The 22,413-nt window shown below is 35.0% G+C and overlaps 1 protein-coding gene and 1 long non-coding RNA gene across 3 annotated transcripts; one reads left to right on the top strand and one right to left on the bottom strand.

Annotated features, from left to right (window-relative positions):
* Positions 1–18,354: 18,354 nt before the first annotated feature.
* LOC149552305 (uncharacterized) lies at positions 18,355–19,410 on the top strand. Its single transcript, XM_089787828.1, has one exon. The coding sequence runs from the start codon at positions 18,495–18,497 to the stop codon at positions 19,023–19,025; it is 531 nt and encodes a 176-aa protein (XP_089643954.1). The 5' UTR covers positions 18,355–18,494; the 3' UTR covers positions 19,026–19,410.
* Positions 19,411–19,629: 219 nt separating this feature from the next.
* Positions 19,630–21,991, bottom strand: LOC149552304 (uncharacterized). Of its 2 annotated transcripts, none has more exons than XR_016352898.1 (3): positions 21,870–21,991; positions 21,419–21,789; positions 19,630–20,791 (listed from the first exon to the last, which is right to left on the bottom strand). It is a non-coding gene; the product is annotated as an uncharacterized LOC149552304 (long non-coding RNA). The 2 variants fall into 2 exon arrangements; XR_016352897.1 differs by having other exon boundaries at positions 21,419–21,793; positions 21,870–21,984.
* Positions 21,992–22,413: the final 422 nt, after the last annotated feature.

Genomic DNA, 22,413 nt, shown 5'->3' with positions numbered 1-22,413 from the left:
TTGTGTCCTAGAACCCATGGTTCTCTACAAGTGAAACAAAGCTTTTTCCTTCGTAATTAACTCCTAGTCTCTTCATCTACCTTCTTTTTTGATACATTTATCACATTCTTTGGTGGTAGTGTTGGAAAATTCTTTTTTTGAAAATTCCCCTTATGTTGCCAAAGATTTGGGGGTTTTTTATTAGTAGGGACACAAGTTTCAAGCTTTAAGCTTCTTTTGATAGCTTCCTGTAAGGTTGACAATGAGAAAGCTTTAACCAAACCCTTAACAGAATCTTCCAAACCATCAAGAAAAAGATAAACAATCCTCTTTTCACTCATATTAGGTACCATACCAGCCACTTTTTGAAACTCTTCTATATGCTCATTAACTGATTTGGTTTGCTTCAACTTTGACAATTCTTTAAAATACTTTGCATCATCCTTGAGGTCAAATCTATCTATCACTCTTTAACTGAAATCATCAAATGTAGTTACCTGATCATGACCTTGAGTAGTCATTCCATGATACCAACAATCATAGGCTTCATCTTCCAAGTGTAGACTTGTGAATTGAACGACATCACTCTCCTTCATGGGGTTAAGTGTGAAGAAGATCTGTAATTTTTGTAGCCACGCTCTTGCTGAAATTTTATTTGTTCCATCAAATGTGGGTGTTGTAAACCTGCTTATTTTATTTTTGAGCTCTACTCCACTTATGTCATGCTCCCTCCTATACTCTTTCTTGGGCATCAAAGCATTCATCATATCCACATATTCTCTAAAAGGAACCAAGCTGTGAAAGTCATCATCTAAGCCATTGTAAGTAGCTCTTAATGCAATCAAGTTACCTATAACCTCTTCCACAGGACTAAGGGCTAGATTTGGTACTGGTGGCTCATCTGCCAGCATAAAAATAGTTTTTGTTGATTTAGATGGTGTGGGTTTCAAATTTTTTGGCTCCTCTAAAGTGCTCCCTTTCTCATTAGTAGATGCAACTCCTTGTAGTTTTTCTATCAATATCCGCAAAGCCTCTCTAGTTTCTGCCAAACTATCCACTATTTGCTTCTGAGTATTTTGGATGTCCTAGAAGAAATTTTTTTCCATCTCATCTGGGTCAGCCATACTTTGTCCTTCCTTGGATTTTCTACTTTTACTTTTAACTGTAGGTTTGATCAAAATTTCTTTATTCTTTTCTCACTGCAAATATCTATTTTCTCTTTCACTTAGTTACATGCAAACTTCTACAAACCCTCAAGCTAGCAAGATCATAGCTATGATACCACTAAAATGTCCCCTTTCTTATTTTAAATTTTATTTAAAGCCTCTAATTAGATTTTAAAATAAAACAACCAATATTTCAAAAGATCAACCATTTTCTCAATAAAACCCAAATTGGGTATGCCTGAAATAGTGCCAAAAACTCCATAGCTTCACATATTATTAATAAATCTGAAAGTAGAATGTTTTAAAAAAGTTTCTCCAGAATAAAAACCCACAAAATGACATTTCTATATCTATATAGAGTTTACACAATAGCTCCCAAATGGAGGACAAAAACAATGCTCATCGGGCTCTTGAAAACAACACAAAATAGCTCGAAAACAACACAAAACACTAATAATCTATTACATAAGTATAACCATGATAAAATACCTATACTTAGCTCTATTTTAACATCTAAATGTCTGCATTACAGAAAAAAAACAAACTGATATGAAATACTCAACTAGAAACACCAAACTCTTACAATAAACACACTTGAAAACTCATAAATTTGCACTATTCAGCACAAGGGCAAACTCTGCATGAGCTTGCACATGGAATGGCCTCAAACTCTCATTCTTAACCTCCCTAGAAACCTAAAAACTCTCATCCTTTGGTCTCCTTCTCCACAGGTTTGGCAGCCTCTAAAGAACAACAAAGTAATGAGCAAAAATCAAGTTCTAAAATGAGCCCGAAATGCCTCCAAATCCCTTTAAAAGAGGGCATAACCCTAACTCACGACCAAGAGAGGTAAATAATACATATTTTAATAATAATTTTCATTTATTAATCCATTGGTTTCCAAAGATTAGCCCCTTTTTCCAAAACTTCACTTTTTTGAGCCTGTCTACCTTAGCAAAAGTTATTATTTGGGAACATGACACCCTCTTCGTACTAACACCCATATGAAATCCACACATGATAGGGGTGTAGTAAACCATAACAAAAATTATAATCATATGATAAATAATTTAAATTAAATTATTAAATTAATCATTTTACCATTATCCTAGGCATATATCACTACAAGTAAAAGACTAAAATATCCAACATATATGGCACAATATATAATGAAATTCCATTAAACTATTATGATATAATATCTAATCATTTTGAATGAAAAATGTATCATAAAACATCATTATAAAAGTATGATCAAAATACCCTTAACCACATAATCTAACATGTAAATCAACATTAGTATAGGAACCAAAATAAGGTGCATCAATCAAATGCATCATACAGTGAAACCACTAATCACATCATAAGAGTACTCATGGAATAACATCATAATAGCATCTAAAAATAGGTAACTATTGGCACATACCTTAGTGAAACCATAAGAACATATTCTAAATCTCATAAGTCGAATACTAACCAAAACCACAATAGTCATCTCAAAAAGGACACAAGAGTCAACTATAAAAGGTGCACCTCACAAGGTCACATTAAGACATAACACATGGATAGCCACCACATCTCAATATCAACCCATCTGATCACACAATAATCTTGAATCATCCAAAATCACATCCATTAGGATAACATATAGAAAGAAAATGGGAGAGGCACTACAAGTGTTAGATGATTGTTTGATCTATTTGTATATTCATGTTCAACATACTTGGAGACTTGTTCGTGTCTTCATATCTTGTATTTGTTTCATGTGCCTTGTATCATTTTGAGGAATCTTAAGGGAAATTGTAGTATACATGTACTTGGATTTGTAGGACATACCCTGTGGCCTACGCAAGAGATGTTGTGTATCAAGTTTATCTAAGATGAAACTAGTTTAATCACGAAATTATATTCTAATAATGGTTCAATCAACTAAATGATGATTTGATATGGTTGTGTAATGACGATCTTAAAATTATCTTAAATAAATAATACAATTGTCTAAAAAAAATACATGTGATTCTTCATTGTGGAACCCTAGAGGAATGTAATCTATGTTATTAGCAAAATAATGTATTGCTTCCTCACTCTTATAAATGTTGTATAAAATAAAATAAAAATTTGGTAACCATTGTAACTCTTAAGGTTAATTTTTCTAGGCTCCTAAGTGGGGCATTAAATGATGACCCATTTAAATTTATAAGAATTATGGTTTGAGGACTAGTGTGTGTTCTAATTACCTTCTTATGAAACCATACTTGATTATTATTCAATTTATGAGACTCCTTATATTTTATGAGCTTAGGGTAAGCTATCTAGATGTATGGATGAGAGTGGCTTACAATGGGTGTCGAGTCTCTAAGTGGTTGTTAGGGTAACCTATTATAAGTAACTTAATAAGTGATAACTACATTTATATTGAGAGGATAGAATAAATTAATAAGACATGTGGTTCCTCACTCATGGCTTGAGTGCTAGTATAGACTAGGATGGGGTTGTGATTATGCTTGATTGAGATCTTGCATAGCTAGTACCTTTGTCTATATGATAGATTTTTTTGGCACCACATAGATTCACTAGGGGAATAGGGTCTACAGAAGCTTCCAAGTAACCTTAGAGTTGGCTCAAGTGATGAGACATCCCTATATACATCATAGGTTTTTTGGAATTACAAGTGGAAAATGAGTAAACTTCTGAGGGGGGGGGTGTTGAATCAGGAGTTTAAACTTGGACCCATAAAACTTTCACCATTCATACATCGCATGCATTAATATAATAAAATAACATATAAGTCATATGCATCAATCATGTAAACATGTAATCAAACACATACACACACACACTTAACACCAGACATGATTACCTAGAACCCTCCAAATGAGAAGGGGGTGGGGATGACACCCACAAATCTGCATTACTATAGCAATAAAGTGTATCCAATTAAGGTTACAATGGTTTGACCATGAATCATGATCTTCCCTATTAAAGTCTTACAAAGATTGTTAAGCCCCACCTTGTTAGATGATTTCAACAACCTGTTAGAAGTGTGCCTTGTTAGAGGACTTCAACTTACAATTAAGTAAGCACCCTATTAAAGGATTTCATACAACTCGTTAAGACTACTCTGTTAAGAGATTTAATTGAAATCACCTATCAAAATGTCTCAACATAGATCTTGTGGTTGGCACTTGCTTGCCTAATAATAGATCACATCTATCCAATCTTTGATTGATCCTTGATGATCTGATGTATCAATGTTGTATCATCCTCTATCCTTTATTCTTCACTTAACTGATTCTGCAATTCACTCATACTACTAAGTCACCTTGAATGCTCTACAAACTATCTTGTTTTCTTCTCCAATTTGATCATTCATCCCTTTGCAATGCTCTCAACATTGTTAAAAATTTAGGGCTTCATCCTCCTTAAGAAGACTTAGGTGGCTTAGGGTTAGGTATGAATCTACAGTTGAGATTCATCCATTTTGTCACTTAAACCTTCCCATTTTCTAATTGGCTACATGTAATTGCATAAGGAATCCACATATAGATTCGTCCTTATCTGTAAGAGATCAAAACCTATCCTTAGGTCGACTAAAAAATGGTTTACATAGTTGTTTGTGCCATTACAAACAAATATGTCCAATCTGTGTTACTCTGCATATGAAGTCTCTGATGCTCGACATACACTATATTTCCTGCTTCTGACTCAACACTCAAACTACTTGGCATCTACTATTTACTCAGCACTTGAGTCATTCAACATGGTCTATCTATTTGGCACTTGAGTGACTTAGCACTCATTGCAACCCAACATGGTCTAATATTTACATGTTGTACTTGGCATGCATTACTAGTTCAACATGAACTAAGTAAATGACTTAAATGTGTTGACACTCACTTGTCAAAACCAATCTGAGATTAATAATCTCCCCCTTCGACATGAGTGTCAAAAACACTTGAATATACATAATCAATCTAATCTTCTCGAGTATAATATATCCATGACTCGGCTTATATACAAAACTTCAAAATTTTTAAAATTTTGTAATAACCTATATACATTAAAATTTATAACTCCCTTTGAGTTAATATGTCTATTCTGTATCCAAAATCTGTTCTCTGTTCTGAGTAGATTTTTCTCTGCTGACTGATACTCTTTGACTTCAATGCATTTATACTCTTTCATGCTCTCTCTTAGCTGCTATTTGTAATCACCTAAAATGGTCATCTAGACTATTAGCCCCCTTCTCAACATTTTGGCTAAATTAATTTAATCATTTACCTAGACCAAATTGCTAATAATCAATTTATTTGATTATAACCTATAGTTTGATTATGCTATCCTAAGTTCATTATTTGATTAAAAGAACATGCCCCCTTTTAATTAAATAAAAGACCCCATTCTTCTAACCCACTTAAAGTGCACACATAAAGTCCTTTTTCTATTTTGCAATTAAAAGAAAAGGCTTTGTGACTTTTGTCTTATATGACAAGTCAACTTATATTCTATTGATTAATTTGTGTGTGCACATGGATCACTCCTCTTTTTGAATTCCACTGTTGATCATCCACCATCTTCATCTGGATCTCCACCGTCCGTACAACTTTAAAAGAGAGAGCTCTCTCCTTCCCAAAGGGATACATTTTTTGAGTATTGTTATGCTACAGGTTTTCTAACATGTTTCTTTGGAGCTTTGTGGAGAACTTCTATTTTTTGTCTACATTCTCTCATACCATAGCATTTTAGCTTAGATTCATGTTGCATGTTAGTTTAGCTTCTATTTTGCAATAATCTATCTCACATAGCTTAATATTTGGATTGTAACACTCTCATACATGTTTTAGCATAGCTACATTTTGCATTCTCATGTTAGCTTAGTTTCCATACTTGCATTGCATTCTGGAGGAACTCCTTGAGACATTTTCATTCTTGCATATTGTCTTTGGAACCTCCCATTGCATGGTCTACTAGCAAGAAGAGTATTCCTAAGGCTGAGTTGAGAGCCCTTGAACTTGAAATACACTCTCTTACACTCCATGGATAGGGAGCTCTAAGTTGGCATCCAAGCATTCCAAACTCATGGAATCATTTGGATAGAAGGCTTTAGAGTGGGACACTTTTGAGTGTACATTTTTGGCACCGAGAACGGAAAGGAAATTTGAACCTAATTGGGTAGGCCCGTACATTATCATAGCAGCATTTGGGTCTAGTGCCTATCAACTATCTACTCTTGAGGGTAAAGAACTTGCAGAGCCTATCAATGTCCTACATTTGAAGAAATTCTATGCTTAAGAGGCTCACTACTCAGCTATCTTGTGCATATCTATGATCCTGAAAAAATACTAAAAATTAGAAAATGTCCTAAAAAAATGATCATCTTAGTGAAAACCTAGCAATAGGCACTTTGATGTATCACAAAATAAATAAATTTAAAAAAAAAATAAAAAATCCTTTGCCAAGTGGTGAAAACTTGGAAACAGGCACTACTTGAAACCCTTGCACCTATGTCTATCAGTCTCAATCACCTACTTTGCTACACATTTCCTAGCTTGGAATTATTTCTTGTCTTTGTCTTGTGGGCACAACTGCTTCACCTATTGAGGTATTCTTGTGCATTAGGGTTTCTTTGACAACTCACAAAATAATGTTTTTCAACACTACCCCCACCCACCTTGACATCAAGTGTTTCTCAACACTTTTCAAATAGTTTACCTACAATCTCTGATGTTGCGGTATTTCTCACTATCAGGATCAAGTCTTGAAGAAATGGCCAAGTGACTCACACACACACACACACCTAAACATTTAAACGATTGAGCTATTCTGATCTTTATCTACTTTGTGTGTTGTCTATGATGATTTCTTTACCATGTGTTCCCTCCCTAATAGTCTTTCAAGGATGTCATTGACTAGAAGATTGGGGGCATGGGACATATTTTCTTGATTTCTACTTGTGGGTATACTTTGTTTGTCTATAGTGTTGTAAGTATTTATGCTTGTCCTATTCAACATTTTGACTTACAAATGTATCATCCTTGACTATTTTGCAAGACCACACTCGAGGTTTATCCTGGTGCTTATGCCCTGATATAGGTGTAATCTTGCTAAATTAAACTTAGGGAATCTAATTGCATAGTTATCTTGACTTACGTGTCTCTGATGCTTAGATTGGATTTCCACATAACTATCTCATATTGATCATATTCATATCCTCATAGTTATACTAGTGATGGTTGTATGATCTCATGATGTCCCTAATAAATGCTCAATGATGAAATTAAGAGTCTAAATGTTATGCACATCCTGCTGGTAAACCACTTTGCATATTAGCTTGCATTTTAGGTTCATTTTCTAGCTTAATCTTGTATTCTTGCATATGGGAAGAGCTCTCTCTTCATCTTTTTGTGGACATATCGGCTAATTCCTTTCATATATTTCTTTACTTTCTTCTTGTTCATGTCTTTTCACCTTCTTAATCTTTTGCTTCATCTCTTTTCTATCTTGTCATCATATTATATAAATTTTTGAGCTCTTACATAATTTTGATGTCTAGGATTCATTTTCAGGATCAAAATCAAAATCTGAGTTCATCTTGGTAGTCAAAATCACATTTTAAAATTCTACCTCTTTGGTCTAATCTCTGAATCATCACTGGGGCATCTTCATTTCTTCATGTCTTCATCATTTCTATGCTTTATATCTACTCAAATTCAACCTTTTCATGTCTAAAATCATCTTTCTACTAGATTTGACCTAATTTTTACATTGTATCCTTCATGGTCAATTCTAGTCAAACTGGAGCATATTACTAGTCTCTTTAATAGTCATTCTTGGGTTCTAATCATCTATCTATCATCTTGGACATTTCTATATTCTAATTTTCTCATATCTAGCTTGTTTCTATGTACCCTTACCTCATTTTGATTTTGATCCCAAGGGGGCAGAAATACTCTATCACTGCTTAGGAGCATTTGTTTGATCTTCTCACTTGCTCTCACTCTATCTGCTTTTTTAGGTGTTAACATTCTTCTTGAATTCTACCATTGTTCTCTTCCTAGTGTTCAGTACTACCACTATTAGGCTGTACATTCAGGACTTGCTATCTTTTTCTACATTTCATTCATCAAAATCAGATATCTATATCTATCACCACCTACTTGGCTTTCTATTTTCTTTGACATTATGTGTTCCCAGATCAATCATGCATTAGTCAAAGAGGGGCAAATGTAATCATCTAAAAATGGTCATCTAGACTATTAACCCCCTTCTCAACATTTTGGCTAAATTAATTTAATCATTTACCTAGACCAAATTGCTAATAATCAATTTATTTGATTATAACCTATAGTTTGACTATGCTATCCTAAGTTCATTATTTGATTAAAAGAACATGTCCCCTTTTAATTAACTAAAAGACTCCATTCTTCTAACCCACTTAAAGTGCACACATAAAGTCCTTTTTCTATTTTGCAATTAAAAGAAAAGGCTTTGTGACTTTTGTCTTATATGACAAGTCAACTTATATTCTATTGGTTAATTTGTGTGTGCACATGGATCACTCCTCTTTTTGAATTCTACCGTTGATCATCCACCATCTTCATCTTGATCTCCACCGTCCGTATGACTTTAAAAGAGAGAGCTCTCTCCTTTCCAAAGGGATCCATTTTTTGAGTATTGTTATGTTGTAGGTTTTCTAGCAGGTTTCTTTGGAGCTTTGTGTAGAACTTCTATTTCTTTTCTACATTCTCTCATACCATAGCATTTTAGCTTAGATTCATGTTGAATGTTAGTTTAGCTTCTATTTTGCAATAATCTATCTCACATAGCTTAATATTTGGATTGTAACACTCTCATACATGTTTTAGCATAGCTACATTTTGCATTCTCATCTTAGCTTAGTTTCTATACTTGCATTGCATTCTTGAGGAACTCCTTGAGATAGTTGCATTCTTGCATCTTGTCTTTGGAACCTCTCATTGCATGGTTTACTAGCAAGAAGAGTATTCCTAAGGCTCAGCTGAGAGCCCTTGAACTTGAAATACACTCTCTTGCACTCTGTGGAAAGGGAGCTCTAAGCCGACATCCAAGCATTCCAAACTCATGGAATCGTTTGGATAGAAGGGTTTAGAGTGGGACAATTTTGAGTGTACACTATTTGTTTTGCTACCTTTCTATCTCTGCATTGTATTTCTCCCCCTTTCTTTATTCTCCCCCTCTCTTTTTTGATTTCCCCATTTTTATCTGTCTCCCCCATTCTATATGTCTCCCCCTTTTTGTCTATCTCCCCCTTTTTGACACTTATGTCAAATGGGCTATACATGTATAGTGTGTTTGTCCAAAAATGATTTATGGATCTCCATTATAATTTTAAGAGTTGCATCCCAGTTGTCACAGGCAACATCCAATGACTTGATTTGGATGGCAAGCTTGGCAGCAAGGTGTACTAGGCCATCTAGAGTAGAAAGACTAGTTCTTTCTTTAGCAAAGTTTCTGCATAGCCTAGCTCCTTGTGTAGTATCTCCATATGAGGGGTGAGAGACGCTTGGATGCATATCAATTTGGCTCTTATGCTAGCCTCTTATGTTGTTAACACAACTAATTGACTTCGTGTTTGAAGCAATGTATGAAAATTCTTCTCACTTTGAGTTGGGTTCTAAGGTGAACTTGTACCTGATATATTGACATTTCTCTCTAGGCTTAGAATATGATGTCTGGTCTCTTGGGTGAAGAGTGTAAGGTCACACAATTTGGTGTACAATGAGAATATATTCTCAAGTACCTTCTTTGCATCCTTAACCTTTGTTGATAATGCAACTTGAGTCAATGATATTTCACCAAATATCTTCTCATTGACCTTGCTCTAGAATTTCTTTTTTGACCACTCTAAAAGTTTAGCACTTGTGTCAATGTCTTCATTGTTGACCTTTTCCACTATGTCTGACAGTTGCTCTAGTAGTGGCTTGGTCTCTTAAGGAGTAGCTAGACTAAATGCATCTAGAAAGATGTCGTTTATGTCTTGAAGAGCTTTCTTCTACCTATATTCTCTCCTAAGCATTTCTTGATGCTTTTTCTTCTCTAAAGCTTGTTGCAAAATGCTTATTTGATATAATGTGGTTATATCATAATCAAACTTTGGAATAATAATCTCTTCATCAACAGTGATATCACCATAGTGAATTACCTTTTTATCTTTTGAATATTTTGAGCTTGGCACTGAGATTTGCAACGGTATAGCTTCCGTGATTGACTTTTGAAGAACTTTTGTAGGAGAAGTGTCAAATGTTAGTAGAGTTACCAATTCTTGGATGGCTTCTTGCTCCGTTACCTTAGGTGTTTTCTCACCTTCTTCAGATTAGCTCTTGTTTAATACAATGACATGAACAACACCTAGTCCTTGTGCTTTAGGTATAGGAGAATCTGTCTGTCCTGCTTTGTCTTTCTCTTCTACCTACTTCTTCTCAAGAGTAACAACTTTCACAAGTGTATCAAACTTAGTGGATGTATCTACTATAGTTTGAATCAAAGGTTCCACTTGAGTAACTAAAGGGATGGTAGAAGGTGGTTCTTTTGGTTTCACCTTGTCCCTTGTGATGTCAGTTACTGCCTTTTGGAGCTCATCTACACTAACCAAGAGTGGATTATCACATAACTTTTCTTGTAGTGTATATTGGTCCAATATTTTCTTCAAGTCATCTATAGTCAGTGGATTAATGTTCTAAGCTAAAAAATCAAGAACATCCTTAACAATAATAGTTTTAGTTGACTTGATTGTGTCATGTGGGGGACTGACACTAGGCACTTGTGTATTTTGCACACTATGTTCGTCTTGTTGTTGTAGCAGTGTCATCATCTTGCTTTTGTGTTTCTTCCCCAGCTGCATTATCTTTATTCTCAACTTCCTTATCATTTTCTTGTTTTTCGTCATCTTCTTTGTCATCTTCATCTTTATCATCATTTTTACCCTCAAATGGGTAAGCTTCTCCTTGTTTTACAGTGGTCAACCCATAGATAAGTTTTCATATTTGGGTCGACTTCTTGACCACATTTTCAATATTGTTTTGAAGAATGTTGAAGACTCTATACTTAGGTGTAATACTTAGGTGTAAACCTAACTCCATATTTCTTAGTAGCCTTAGAAATCTACCCTTTTGTTAGTTCTGGCATTACTTGGGCCAAAGTAGTTTCCCTTATTTGTTTTTCCAAATTTAAACAATAATGTCATTTTTGCTCAACTAAATCATATAATTTCTTGGGCACTAAGTTAGCAAATTCTAATGGTGTAGTCTTAAATTTAGACATCATTGCATATAAGGCTTCTTCTACTAACTTTTGTTCTTCTTTCTCAAGTTTCTCAAAATCAATATGCTTAAATCTAGGCAAATCTACATTATTTCTGACATTTTCACACATGTTTTCAATATCAGAAAGTGGTTTGTGACTTACCAATTTGAATTGACTTAAATCATCTGATTCAGTCTTTTCTTCATCTAAGTCAGGCTATGCAACATATTTTCTTCTCTATTTCTTTTGCACTTGGCCTCCTTGTTTTGTAGCCTGAGTATTTTCCTTGACCTTATGTGTGTTTGCACATGTGCTTGCTCTAGTGATAGGAACAGTAGGCTTGGTTGGGCTAGGTTTGACAACTTTCTTTGCCTTAGCCTTTCTCTTCTTTCACTCAGCTTGTATGGGTGCTTCCTCAACTTCTTCTTCCTCGACACCTTCTATTTCTTCTTCTTCCTTTTCCTCTCCCATGCCTTGGGTCAATGCAAGAGGTCCTTGTGTTTGTTCTTGTTCTTGTTCTTCATCCTCTTCATCTTCTTCCTCTTCTTCCTCACCTGCACCTTCACCAAATTTAACCTTTAGCTTCTTTACCAACTTATCTTTCTTCTTAAGTGTGGAGGTAGTCTTTAACTCCATTTCAATCTTTGATTTCATCACATCATAATTCCCAAAGATTTTTGTAGTCTTGTCAACTTCTTCTGCTAGGAGTGTTGTGATTGTTGTCGATGCTTCATCAACATTGATCTCATATCCAAGTGGTTTTAACCATCTGACCCTTGGTGTGGCAGCCTATATAAAGGTGTAATCAACATCAACTAGAAAACATATATCATTGTAGTGTTGCTCAACCAGTGAAATAGGTATCCTCATTCTTTGCTTCATTGATTTCTTAAAGTCCTCAAAGTAGCTAGTCATCAATGTTTCAAAATTTTCTCCCATCTATTCAATATTTTCATTGATTTGCACTGCAATTGACCTATTGGTCTTTCATCCAACTATACCAAAAGAGGGAAATCTATTCTATGCATAAAAGAATATGTAGACAAGTATTGCATTGAACTTACATTGTGCATTTTTGGTTTTCCTTATAACTCTGAGATTTTACACCAATTGTTGCAACTATAGCTCAACCAGATCATAAGTATGATATTTCTTTACAATTTTATAACCAACATCTACTATAATATAGGGTACATTATTCAATTTTCTAGATTGATAGAATTTGTGTGAGATTACCCTAATAGCAAAGTCCAGTAGTGGATCAGTCATAGTATCAATTGTCATCTCTCTCTTGTTCCATTTTGCTCCAGTATTTCTCTCTATCACTTCCTTGGAGTCACTCCTCAAAGTCTTGGGTTGAACTAGGGTTGGGTAGCTAGTAACCTTGTGAATTATCCTTTTTGATATCTTAATCAGTCCATCTTCTAGCCATAGGGATCCATCATGTATTCAACTTAACACAATTTTAATCCATTCAATCTTGAAAACACTAGAAAAATCTAGGGCATGGGTCAAACCCTTTCTTTCAACAATTTTATATTCTTCTTTGAAAACACCATTATGACATAATCTATCATAAGCTTCTTTGATTTCTAGGTTTCCAATGCTACCAATTTTACAATTGTAACATTTCCTAACATCTTGAACCATAATAACATTGGGCGAGATCATTGACAGAGTGCCAGAAGGATCTTGTTTGTAGGCGATATCAGGAATGGCCTTAAATATGGGTTGTTTCACTTTGTTACTAACAAATTGAACATTCAAAACCTCTTTCCCTTCTACATTCCTCGAACTAGATGCCATTTGTCAAACTAGGGTTTGTGCAAATTAAAACTGCGTAGCTCATCTTGTGATAAATACCTTGTAAAATTTGTATGCTACTGTGAGATCCTCACTAAAATCTTTGCAAATGCTTTGAACAAGTTTCTAAGTCACCTTCTGCTCTATTTTCTCTTGCTCAAATTCAACATGACGAAGAATGAGTAAAAAAATGACCATATACCCTTCAAAACCCTTGCATTTAATGCTTAGCACTTGTACAACTATAAACTCGGCATCAACTTAATTTCAAAATCATTCGACATCCATTAATATTACCATCGCTCAACAACTTCTATAGAGTCAACATCAACTAGCTAGTCTGGCAGCTCAACATCAACTAGCATTCCACTCGACATCCATTAAAAAATTTTCATGCTCGGCAACAACATGAAAACTTAAAGATTTAATCTTGATTTTTTTTTTAACAACATCTTGCATCTTCATTCATGCTAATGTAGTCCTTTCAATACTAACTTCTTTTGGAATAGATGTGTTGGTGTAAATTAGTATTCACTATTTACACTTACTTAAGTTTACTTAGGTTAATGCATTCATTTATTATTTTGCATTATTTTATTATTTTTATTTGTGAGACACTTAGGAGTTTGTGTACCTTTTTGAGTTGTCATGTAGACAACATAGGAGTATGCAACTCTATTTTAGCACATGGTGTCTACAACATTGATTTGCATGTCACACCCTTGTAGGCTTATCCTCACATCATCACACATACTTTCGTGCTTAATGGAGGATAACCCATATCTAGTGGACATGTGCCTGGTTGTTGACATATCATGTAGCTGATTATAATGCATTCTAGATGTATCTTAGAGGCCTTTATATATAGGCACTCCTAGTGTACTCTTAACATGGCATATTGAATATATCATCATTCTAATCATACTCTCTCTTTGGTCTACTGTGTGCTTGTGTTTGAGTTCTTAGTTCCTCAGTGAATTTTGTCCTTAGGCAAATTCTTACATGATGTATGATATAACACTTTAAATATCAGTCCCACATGCCTCTTGATTGTTCAATTCGATGAGGTGTGATCACTTGACCCATTGGGTGAAGTGATCCCTTATGTATTTGATGTACTACAAGCGTCTTTCTTTTTCCATGTCTTGTTCATCTCATCTCTGATGTGTTCAACATTTACCTTGCCTTTGCCTTTATCAAATTCACAACTTGGTGCCTTTGACCTAGTTGGACAATGCTTACTAATGTGACTAGTATTCAAATAGTTAAAGCATGTAGTTTGACTCAACCACCTTTTGTAGTTACCACTGAAGTGTGTCTTAATACAATTCTCAGGAACATATTCATATTCTTGACAATAGTGATAGCTATATCTTGGATTGTAATCCCAATTATAAGAGTTTCCATAGCTTCTTATCTTTGTTGGCTTGTTTGATGACTACATAGACTTGGATCTGCACTCAAGAGTTCTATGTCCATACTTCTGATAGTTGTAGCAATATCCTTCAAATCTTTGTGTGTTTATGATCTTGGTTCGACATTCATGTACTTAATGACCTTGTTTGTTACACTTATGATAATTAATCATGTTCTTAGGCTTGACATTCAGATTTGTATTGTTTCTCCTACACACATTAGTAGTATGTCCTTTCTTTCCACAACTATGAAAAGTAGGTTTGGAGTTCTTACCTCTATTGTTCCTTTCTTCAGCGACTTTGGATGATTCTCCTTCTTCAGTGCTTATGTAGCCCAATCCTGATGTATCTTTTTTAGATCTAGGAGATCTTAGTAATTGCTCAAAGTATTTGATGGCTTCATCTGGCTTGTTGAAACTTTTAGCAAATTCCTTTTCTCTTTTCAAGTCATTCTACAATTGTTCATTTTGCAACTTTAATGTGGTTACCCCAATGTCCTTGACATTCTGTTCATAGTTGGCATTCATCATTTGACTTAGAGTATCCAATTACATGTTGGAGATCTTGGTTAGCTCTGTTGACTTTTTCTCCAATCTATTTGCCATAATTCTTTTATCTTCTTCAATCATGGCTTTGTCTTCCATGGCTTTCTTCCTTTGTTCAGTCACCTCACATAGCAGTATAGCTTGTGATTCTTGCTCCAACTTGAGATTTCTAATTTCTTTAGCTTGGATTTTGTTCTTCTCCATTAGATCTACAACTGCTGCATCAAATTCACTAGAGTTACCATCTACAAATAGCTTGGTGGTGTCTATCTCTTTGTATTGTGTGTCATTCTCTACAATAGCAATTTCTTTCCTTCTCTTCAAGGAACTCTTTAAAGCATCTCTAACTTCATTCAGTTAATGTAGTATAAGATGTATTTCAATCTCCTGGTTCTCAATAGTCTTTCCCAATTTGTAGACTTCCATTTCAAGATCTTTCCTCAAAGCTGCAAAGCTTCTCTTTCAAAGAACAAAGCTTTGATACCAATTGTTGGAATTACAAGTGGGAAAGGAGTAAACTTCTGGGGGGGGGGGTGGGTGAATCAGGAGTTTAAACTTGGACGCATAAAACTTTCACCATTCATACATCACATGCATTAATATAATAAAATAACATATAAAGCATATGCATCAATCATGTAAACATGTAATCAAACACACACACTTAACACCATATATGATTACCCAGAAACCCTCCAAATGAGAAGGTAAAATTAGGGTGGGGATGACACCCACAAATCTTCACTATTGCAGCAATAAAGTGTATCCAATTAAGGTTACAATGGTTTGACCATGAATCATGATCCACCTTGTGAAAGGCCTGACCTGTTAAAGGCTTACAAAGATTGTTAAGTACCACCTTGTTAGAGGATTTCAACACCCTGTTAGAAGTGTGCCTTGTTAGAGGATTTCAACTTACAATTAAGTAAGCACCCTGTTAAAGGATTTCATACAGCTTGTTAAGACTACTCTGTTAAGATATTTAATTGAAATCACCTATCAAAATGTCTCAGCATAGATCTTGCGGTTGACACTTACTTGCCTACTAATAGATCACCTCTATCCAATCTCTAATTGATCCTTCACGATTTGATGTATCAATGTTGTATCCTCCTCTATCCTCTATTCTTCACTTAACTAATTCTGTATTTCAATTTTACTACTAAGTCACCTTGAGTGCTCTACAAACTATCTTGTTCACTCCTCCAATTTGATCATTCACCCCTTTGCAATGCTCTCAACATCGTTAAAAATTTAGGGCTTCGTCCTCCTTAAGAAGACTTAGGTGGCTTAGGGTTAGGTATGGATCTACAGCTGAGATTCATCCATTTTGCCACTTAAACCTTCCCATTTTTTGATTGGCTGCATGTAATTGCATAAGGAATCCACATATAGATTTGTCCTTATCTCTAAAAGATCGAAATATATCCTTAGGTCAGTTGAAAAATGGTTTACATAGTTGTTTGTGCCATTACAAACAAATATGTCCAATATGTGTTACTTGGCATATGAAGTCTCTGATGCTTGACATACACTATATTTATGCTTCTGACTCAACACTTGAACTGCTCAACATCTATTGTTTACTCGATACTTGAATCACTCAGCATGGTCTATCTATTTAGCACTTGAGTGACTCGGCACATGAGTGACTCGACACTCATTGCAACTCAATATGGTCTAATATTTACATGTTGTACTTGGCATGCATTACTAGTTCAACATGAACTAAGTAAATGACTTAAGTGTGTTGACACTCACTTGTCAAAACTAATATGAGATCAACAAGATTTCTTACATGTGTTGTTGTATTGATCTTGAGATTAGATAACTTTTCAAGGTGAGATTGGTTTTATGGTTGATACTTGTATGGAGTCACTTTTTACCACCTCAACACAAAGGGAGTGGGCCTTGTTTGGGTTCCATGAGGCTAGGTGCTAGTGTGAACTTTATCATTGAGATACATTCCAAATTTTTGTTTTGGTATTGGATGCTCCTTCTAGTAGTTACATTATTGGAACATCTTTGGAGATTTGTTTAATCTTCTCATCTTATTCTTGTGTATTGTTTTACGTATTAGTCACGATACCTTTACAAGATGTATATGCACTTTGGTTTGTATCTCATACCTTGCAAAATGTATAGTGGATGTAGAGTTTTGTGTATTTGGATATTGTATCAGTTAGATTTGGGATTCTCATATGTGATGACGTTCTTAGTCATTCATCTACATTATGTGAGTTATGTTATTATTTGTACTTAGTAGATTTTGATATATGCATAATTCTACATTATGGAACCCCTGGAATTTGTAATCTAGATTTTGAGTTGTATTATGTGCACATGTTATCTTATTGTTAATTGCTTTCACTTTGTTGTCACATTATTATTACATTACTGCTTGTAACCTTTTAAGGAAAAGATTATTCGATAAACTTAGTTGCATTATTTATGTTAATCTCTCTTAGGTTCCCTAGTGAGGCGTTACATGTAATGCCTATTGAAAAACTAGACAACATTTCTAGGTGATGCAAGATTGCTCTTACACCTGTCCTGCATCACAATTCTTGTTCAAGCTTTCTTACCCCACTTATTAATTATCCATGTTTATGCATAACACTTACATAATTCCAAATTGCTTACTCAATCATAACAACCATAAATTAATAGTTCGTTTATCTTTCATTCATTTTGCTTAATTTCATCCACATTTCTCCATCAAATCTCCATTATCACTATCATTGCATCATCACAAAGCTTAATTTGAGCACTTTTGAAGCACAAAGTGAGCACACATACCAAATAGGAATATTCTCATCAAAGGATTTTATAATTTGCTAACTTATTTGATTTTTAATTGTTATTAATTAGCCTTTTTTCATCACCTTTATCTTTAATACTTACATTTAATTGTATAGCTTAGAGTTCTAGCTCAAAATACATATATTTTTATAAATAAGTTATATTATTATTCAATTACACTATAATTTCTTATATAAATTTCCAAAAAATTAAATTAAAAATCTTTGAAATAAACTTTTAATGATATAGTATAATTATGTGGTATTGTTCTTACCATTAGAATTCAAGGCCCATAGAATGTTTAAACAATAAACAATATATAGCTCCTTTACCAACCAAACAAACTACACAAAATTTAGTTGGCCCTAACCAGTTTTAACCATGGGGCAATAAGAAGGGCCCCAGTGAATATAGATAGCAAGCGGGCAGGGGTTGGGCCCAAAACAAAACATTGGAAGGCTGGCATTACTCATTGTGACCGGGAAAAACAGGGGAGGAAAATCATGAAGGCGCTGGCTACTTATCCATTTTTCCCTCTACCTCATTCTCTGCCTCCAGGTCCAAGGCCATCGTTTCTTCCCTCTGCAACTCGCAGCAATCAGCGTGGATTCGGGTTGAGCATTAGAGCTGTTAATGAGGGGAAGGGGCAAGAGGAGCAGAATGAGCAACGAAAGGGAAGAGGCAAAGGAAGAAGAGAGGCTCTCCCTCCTGGTTTGACAATGGAAGATTTGGAAGCAATGACTGGGGCAAACAGAAGTAAGAGGAACAAGAACAGGAACAAAATGAAGCTTGATGTGGAGCCCATAGTTGCTAAGCCTGAGGTGAAGGACTGGGAGTCCATGAACCTTCAGGAAAAGCTGCTTGAAATTTATGTCGGGGAGAAGGGGATTTTGTTCTGGCTGAATAAATTGGCTTATGCCTCCATATTTGTTGTCATTGGGGGCTGGATTGCATTTAGGTTTGTGGGTCCTTCTCTAGGATTATATCAGCTTGAGAGTTCTCTCTTAGAGCCCACGAAAGCTTTTGGCGGATGATGCCGAATCTTTAAATTCCCTTGTATTGAGACTGTTACGGCACTGGGACTGCTTTCTCCGTGAAAAGCGTTTACGAAGAAAGGCATATGCTATGCTCTTCCTTGTCAATGTAAATCTGTCGTTAGGACGCTCTTAGTATTCCTCATGTAAGTGTTTTCTTCCCTTACTTGTCATCTAGATGTAACAACTTGATCAATGATTATCTCAGCTAGAGAGGATTCTTGTGAGCTGTACATTATTTATAAGATACTAAAACCACCGAAACCATTTCCTTTATGGTAGTCACCATCCATCTGTATGTGCTAAGCTACGGCATATAGGATTTGCCCTCGGACGCTTACAATATTTTTTATCTTACATTCAATTTATGAGATCTCTTTGGAAATGGGCTCTATTTTGTATTTCATCAAGATTCGTTATGGTCAAATTTCGATCGAGATAGAGTGGTCGTATCTGATGGTGGGAATTGTTAATTTAGAAGATAAATTGTGATTACAAATTAAAAGAAAAGAGACATATAATTTATTGTGGTTCACTGCAACTTGTGGCTATGTCTAGATTGAGAGCAGAACAAATATTTTATTCAATCATTGCAGTCTGCAGCTTGAATGCACAGGGCTTTGCCCTTTTATTTATACATTAGTGTTCAAGAGAAGATAAATAGACAAATAAGAGGAATATGAAATGAACAGACATGACACTTGGACTTCACATCCAACAATCTCCCATTTGAAGTTCAGCTTATGCTGCAACCTCACAGCTGAACAACTTTCCACTTAAACTCTGCTTGCCCTTGCCAATCACATAGTCATAAATTGTCAAAAGACAATCTTCATAGCTGGAATAGCAACCACAGATAGTTGCTAATCAGATCCAACTAACCATACAACATTAGTAGATTTATTACAACATAACCAACCTCAACAATGATTCACCAAATAACAAATACACCATCTTCCAATGAAACACACCCAAAACCATTGCTGTGCAAAAAACTTAAAAGACTAAAGAAATGTAAAATTGGATGAGCAATGTCAGTTCAAGTTGACTCAATCTACCACTCACCACATAGAAGGTGTGACATTAACTTGAAATGATCTGCAAATCACAACCAACTTGCTACAAAATCTGATATGACATCTTCCAAATCTTATAAAAAGATCACATATTGTTGTTAAAAAAATAAGGAAGTTACAACAACAATAGATGATCAAAAACACTCTTGGAAGGAACACCAATGCCAACCATAACTCATCCTTATACCAACACCACCAAGTGTCCAACTGTGTCAAGTATGATCTCTTTTACCTCCCCATGTGAGAGCATTTACAACACCCAAATACCATGGATGAAAGCCCCTATAAACAAGAAGATCAAACTCGAGACATTCCAAAACTCAGAACCATCTTAAACCATCTCTTAAACTCAAATACACATGTTGATAAATCTGTCGAGTAGACCAAGTGTGGGGAGTGAGAATGTTGCTCCAGGATACACCAAGTCTCAATGACTCTTTTCTAAGAACAATCTCCATTAGGTCCATAATGAACTTGCATCCATACATAGGTGTAGGCTCCTCGGTTCTTCATGTTGAAACCTCCAAAGTGAAACCATCTCAACAAATGTTCTCTAAACCAAGAGAACTGTAAACTCACCCAAGCCTCATATTTTCCAAGAGCATCTCCATGGTCAATCTACCAAAGTATTCAATACCAAGAGCACTAACCAAACCAATTGTCAAAACTCCCACTGCACGTCTGCATAACCTGAAAAAACAATATGACAACTTAATTTCCACAAATCAAAACTCATTCTCTAAGGAGCAAAATCTGCCAAGAGAACCTCTATCATACCAATGCTCTAATCTAGAATAAAGAGCTCACCATGGCACAGCAACATACATCTCCAATCACATAGAAGAAAACATCTCATAACAACAAAGTTCTTACTATCAAATTAAAACTCTCACTGTCATGTGACACCAAACTATTCATTGTATCAAGATCTGAAAAATGAGACCAAACATCACACTCAAGAGTGATATCTGAAGCTGCAAACACCATATTCAATATTGCCGGCTGTCAAAATTTTACCAGAATAAAAATTACATAGGCCCAAAAAACTGCTTTTTTTATGATGGAATTGCTAGACGTTACTTTCAAACCCATCTCACAAATTTTTAAAAGAATCCCAACAGTAATGGGTTCGACCCCAGAAACACTCGTTTAATCCAATTAGACTCTGTGCTCTTTGTTTCTTATTCTCTTTAACCATAATAGTAGTTATATCAATTACAAATTAGCTGCAAATCAGCTGTAACATATGAGCATTCCAATTTTTCTTTAATCATGCGATAACATCTAGAGACCTATTTAAAAAGTTTTTACCAGCACCTTAAGAGTTGTACCGCAGTGGCGAAGCATCATTTTCCTCTGAATTCTTCGTATCATCTAGAAAACCCTATGCAGTCACCCTTGGTCATTTTCCTGCAATTTTTACGTGCCTCTTTTGCTCTCTGTTTGACTTATCAATATAACTCCTCATGTTTCATCTGCACGGAGCTATCTCCTCAACTTCTATGGCCTTCTTGTTTCGAGACATGATAAGTTCTTCGAAGCCTAAATTTGAAAATTCTGAGCGTGTGCTGTAATTCTGTTGCTTCCTGGCCTTCCAATATTATTTTATGTTTGAACAGAACGATAGTGAATGCCTCTTTTATCTCTCCTGCATCATGTTGTACTGTTCTGTTCTCTTAGAAATCCATCTGTCTAGTTTTAATACCAATTGTTAATTTAAAAGATAAATCAGGAACATAAATAAAGAGAAAAGAGATACACAATTTACCATAACTTGTAGCTATGTCCACACTAAGAGCAGAGCAAATATTTTATTTAATCATTGCAGTTTGCAGCTTGAATACATAGGGCTTTGCCACTATATTTATACACTAGTCTTTAAGACAAAACAAAGACACAAATAAGAGGAATATGAAATGAATAGACATGACAATTAGACTTGAAAACGTTAAGAAATAAGACAACAAACTTTAGTGAAAGGTAGCTGACAGGTTTCCCCAGTTCAATTGAGTTTGGGGTGGTTGGCTTGTTCTGCTGAAAAGTATACCTGCTACAACTAAGTTGTCTTTTATAATATAAATCTAAATCAAGTAGTTGTGCTACAACTTAATTGTCATTTATAATATATATCTAAATCTAGTAGTTGTCCAAATAATGAACAGCTTCTGTTGCTTGTAATTTTTTATACCATTTTTTCTTTCACATGATTAGTGCATTAAAACATTTGAGTATATCATCGATATGGTTTGTGTTGCCTGGGCTCTCAGTATAAAGAGTATTATGTGTACCTTATGAAATTGCAATCAATGGAA

This window comes from Cupressus sempervirens, chromosome 6 (genome assembly GCF_028749045.1).
Source record: "Cupressus sempervirens isolate cs-2001-9-10 chromosome 6, ASM2874904v1, whole genome shotgun sequence".
In the NCBI taxonomy this organism is placed as follows: domain Eukaryota; kingdom Viridiplantae; phylum Streptophyta; class Pinopsida; order Cupressales; family Cupressaceae; genus Cupressus; species Cupressus sempervirens.
The sequence above is the reverse complement of the archived record's forward strand: the minus strand, read 5'-3'. Positions and strand labels throughout refer to the sequence as shown.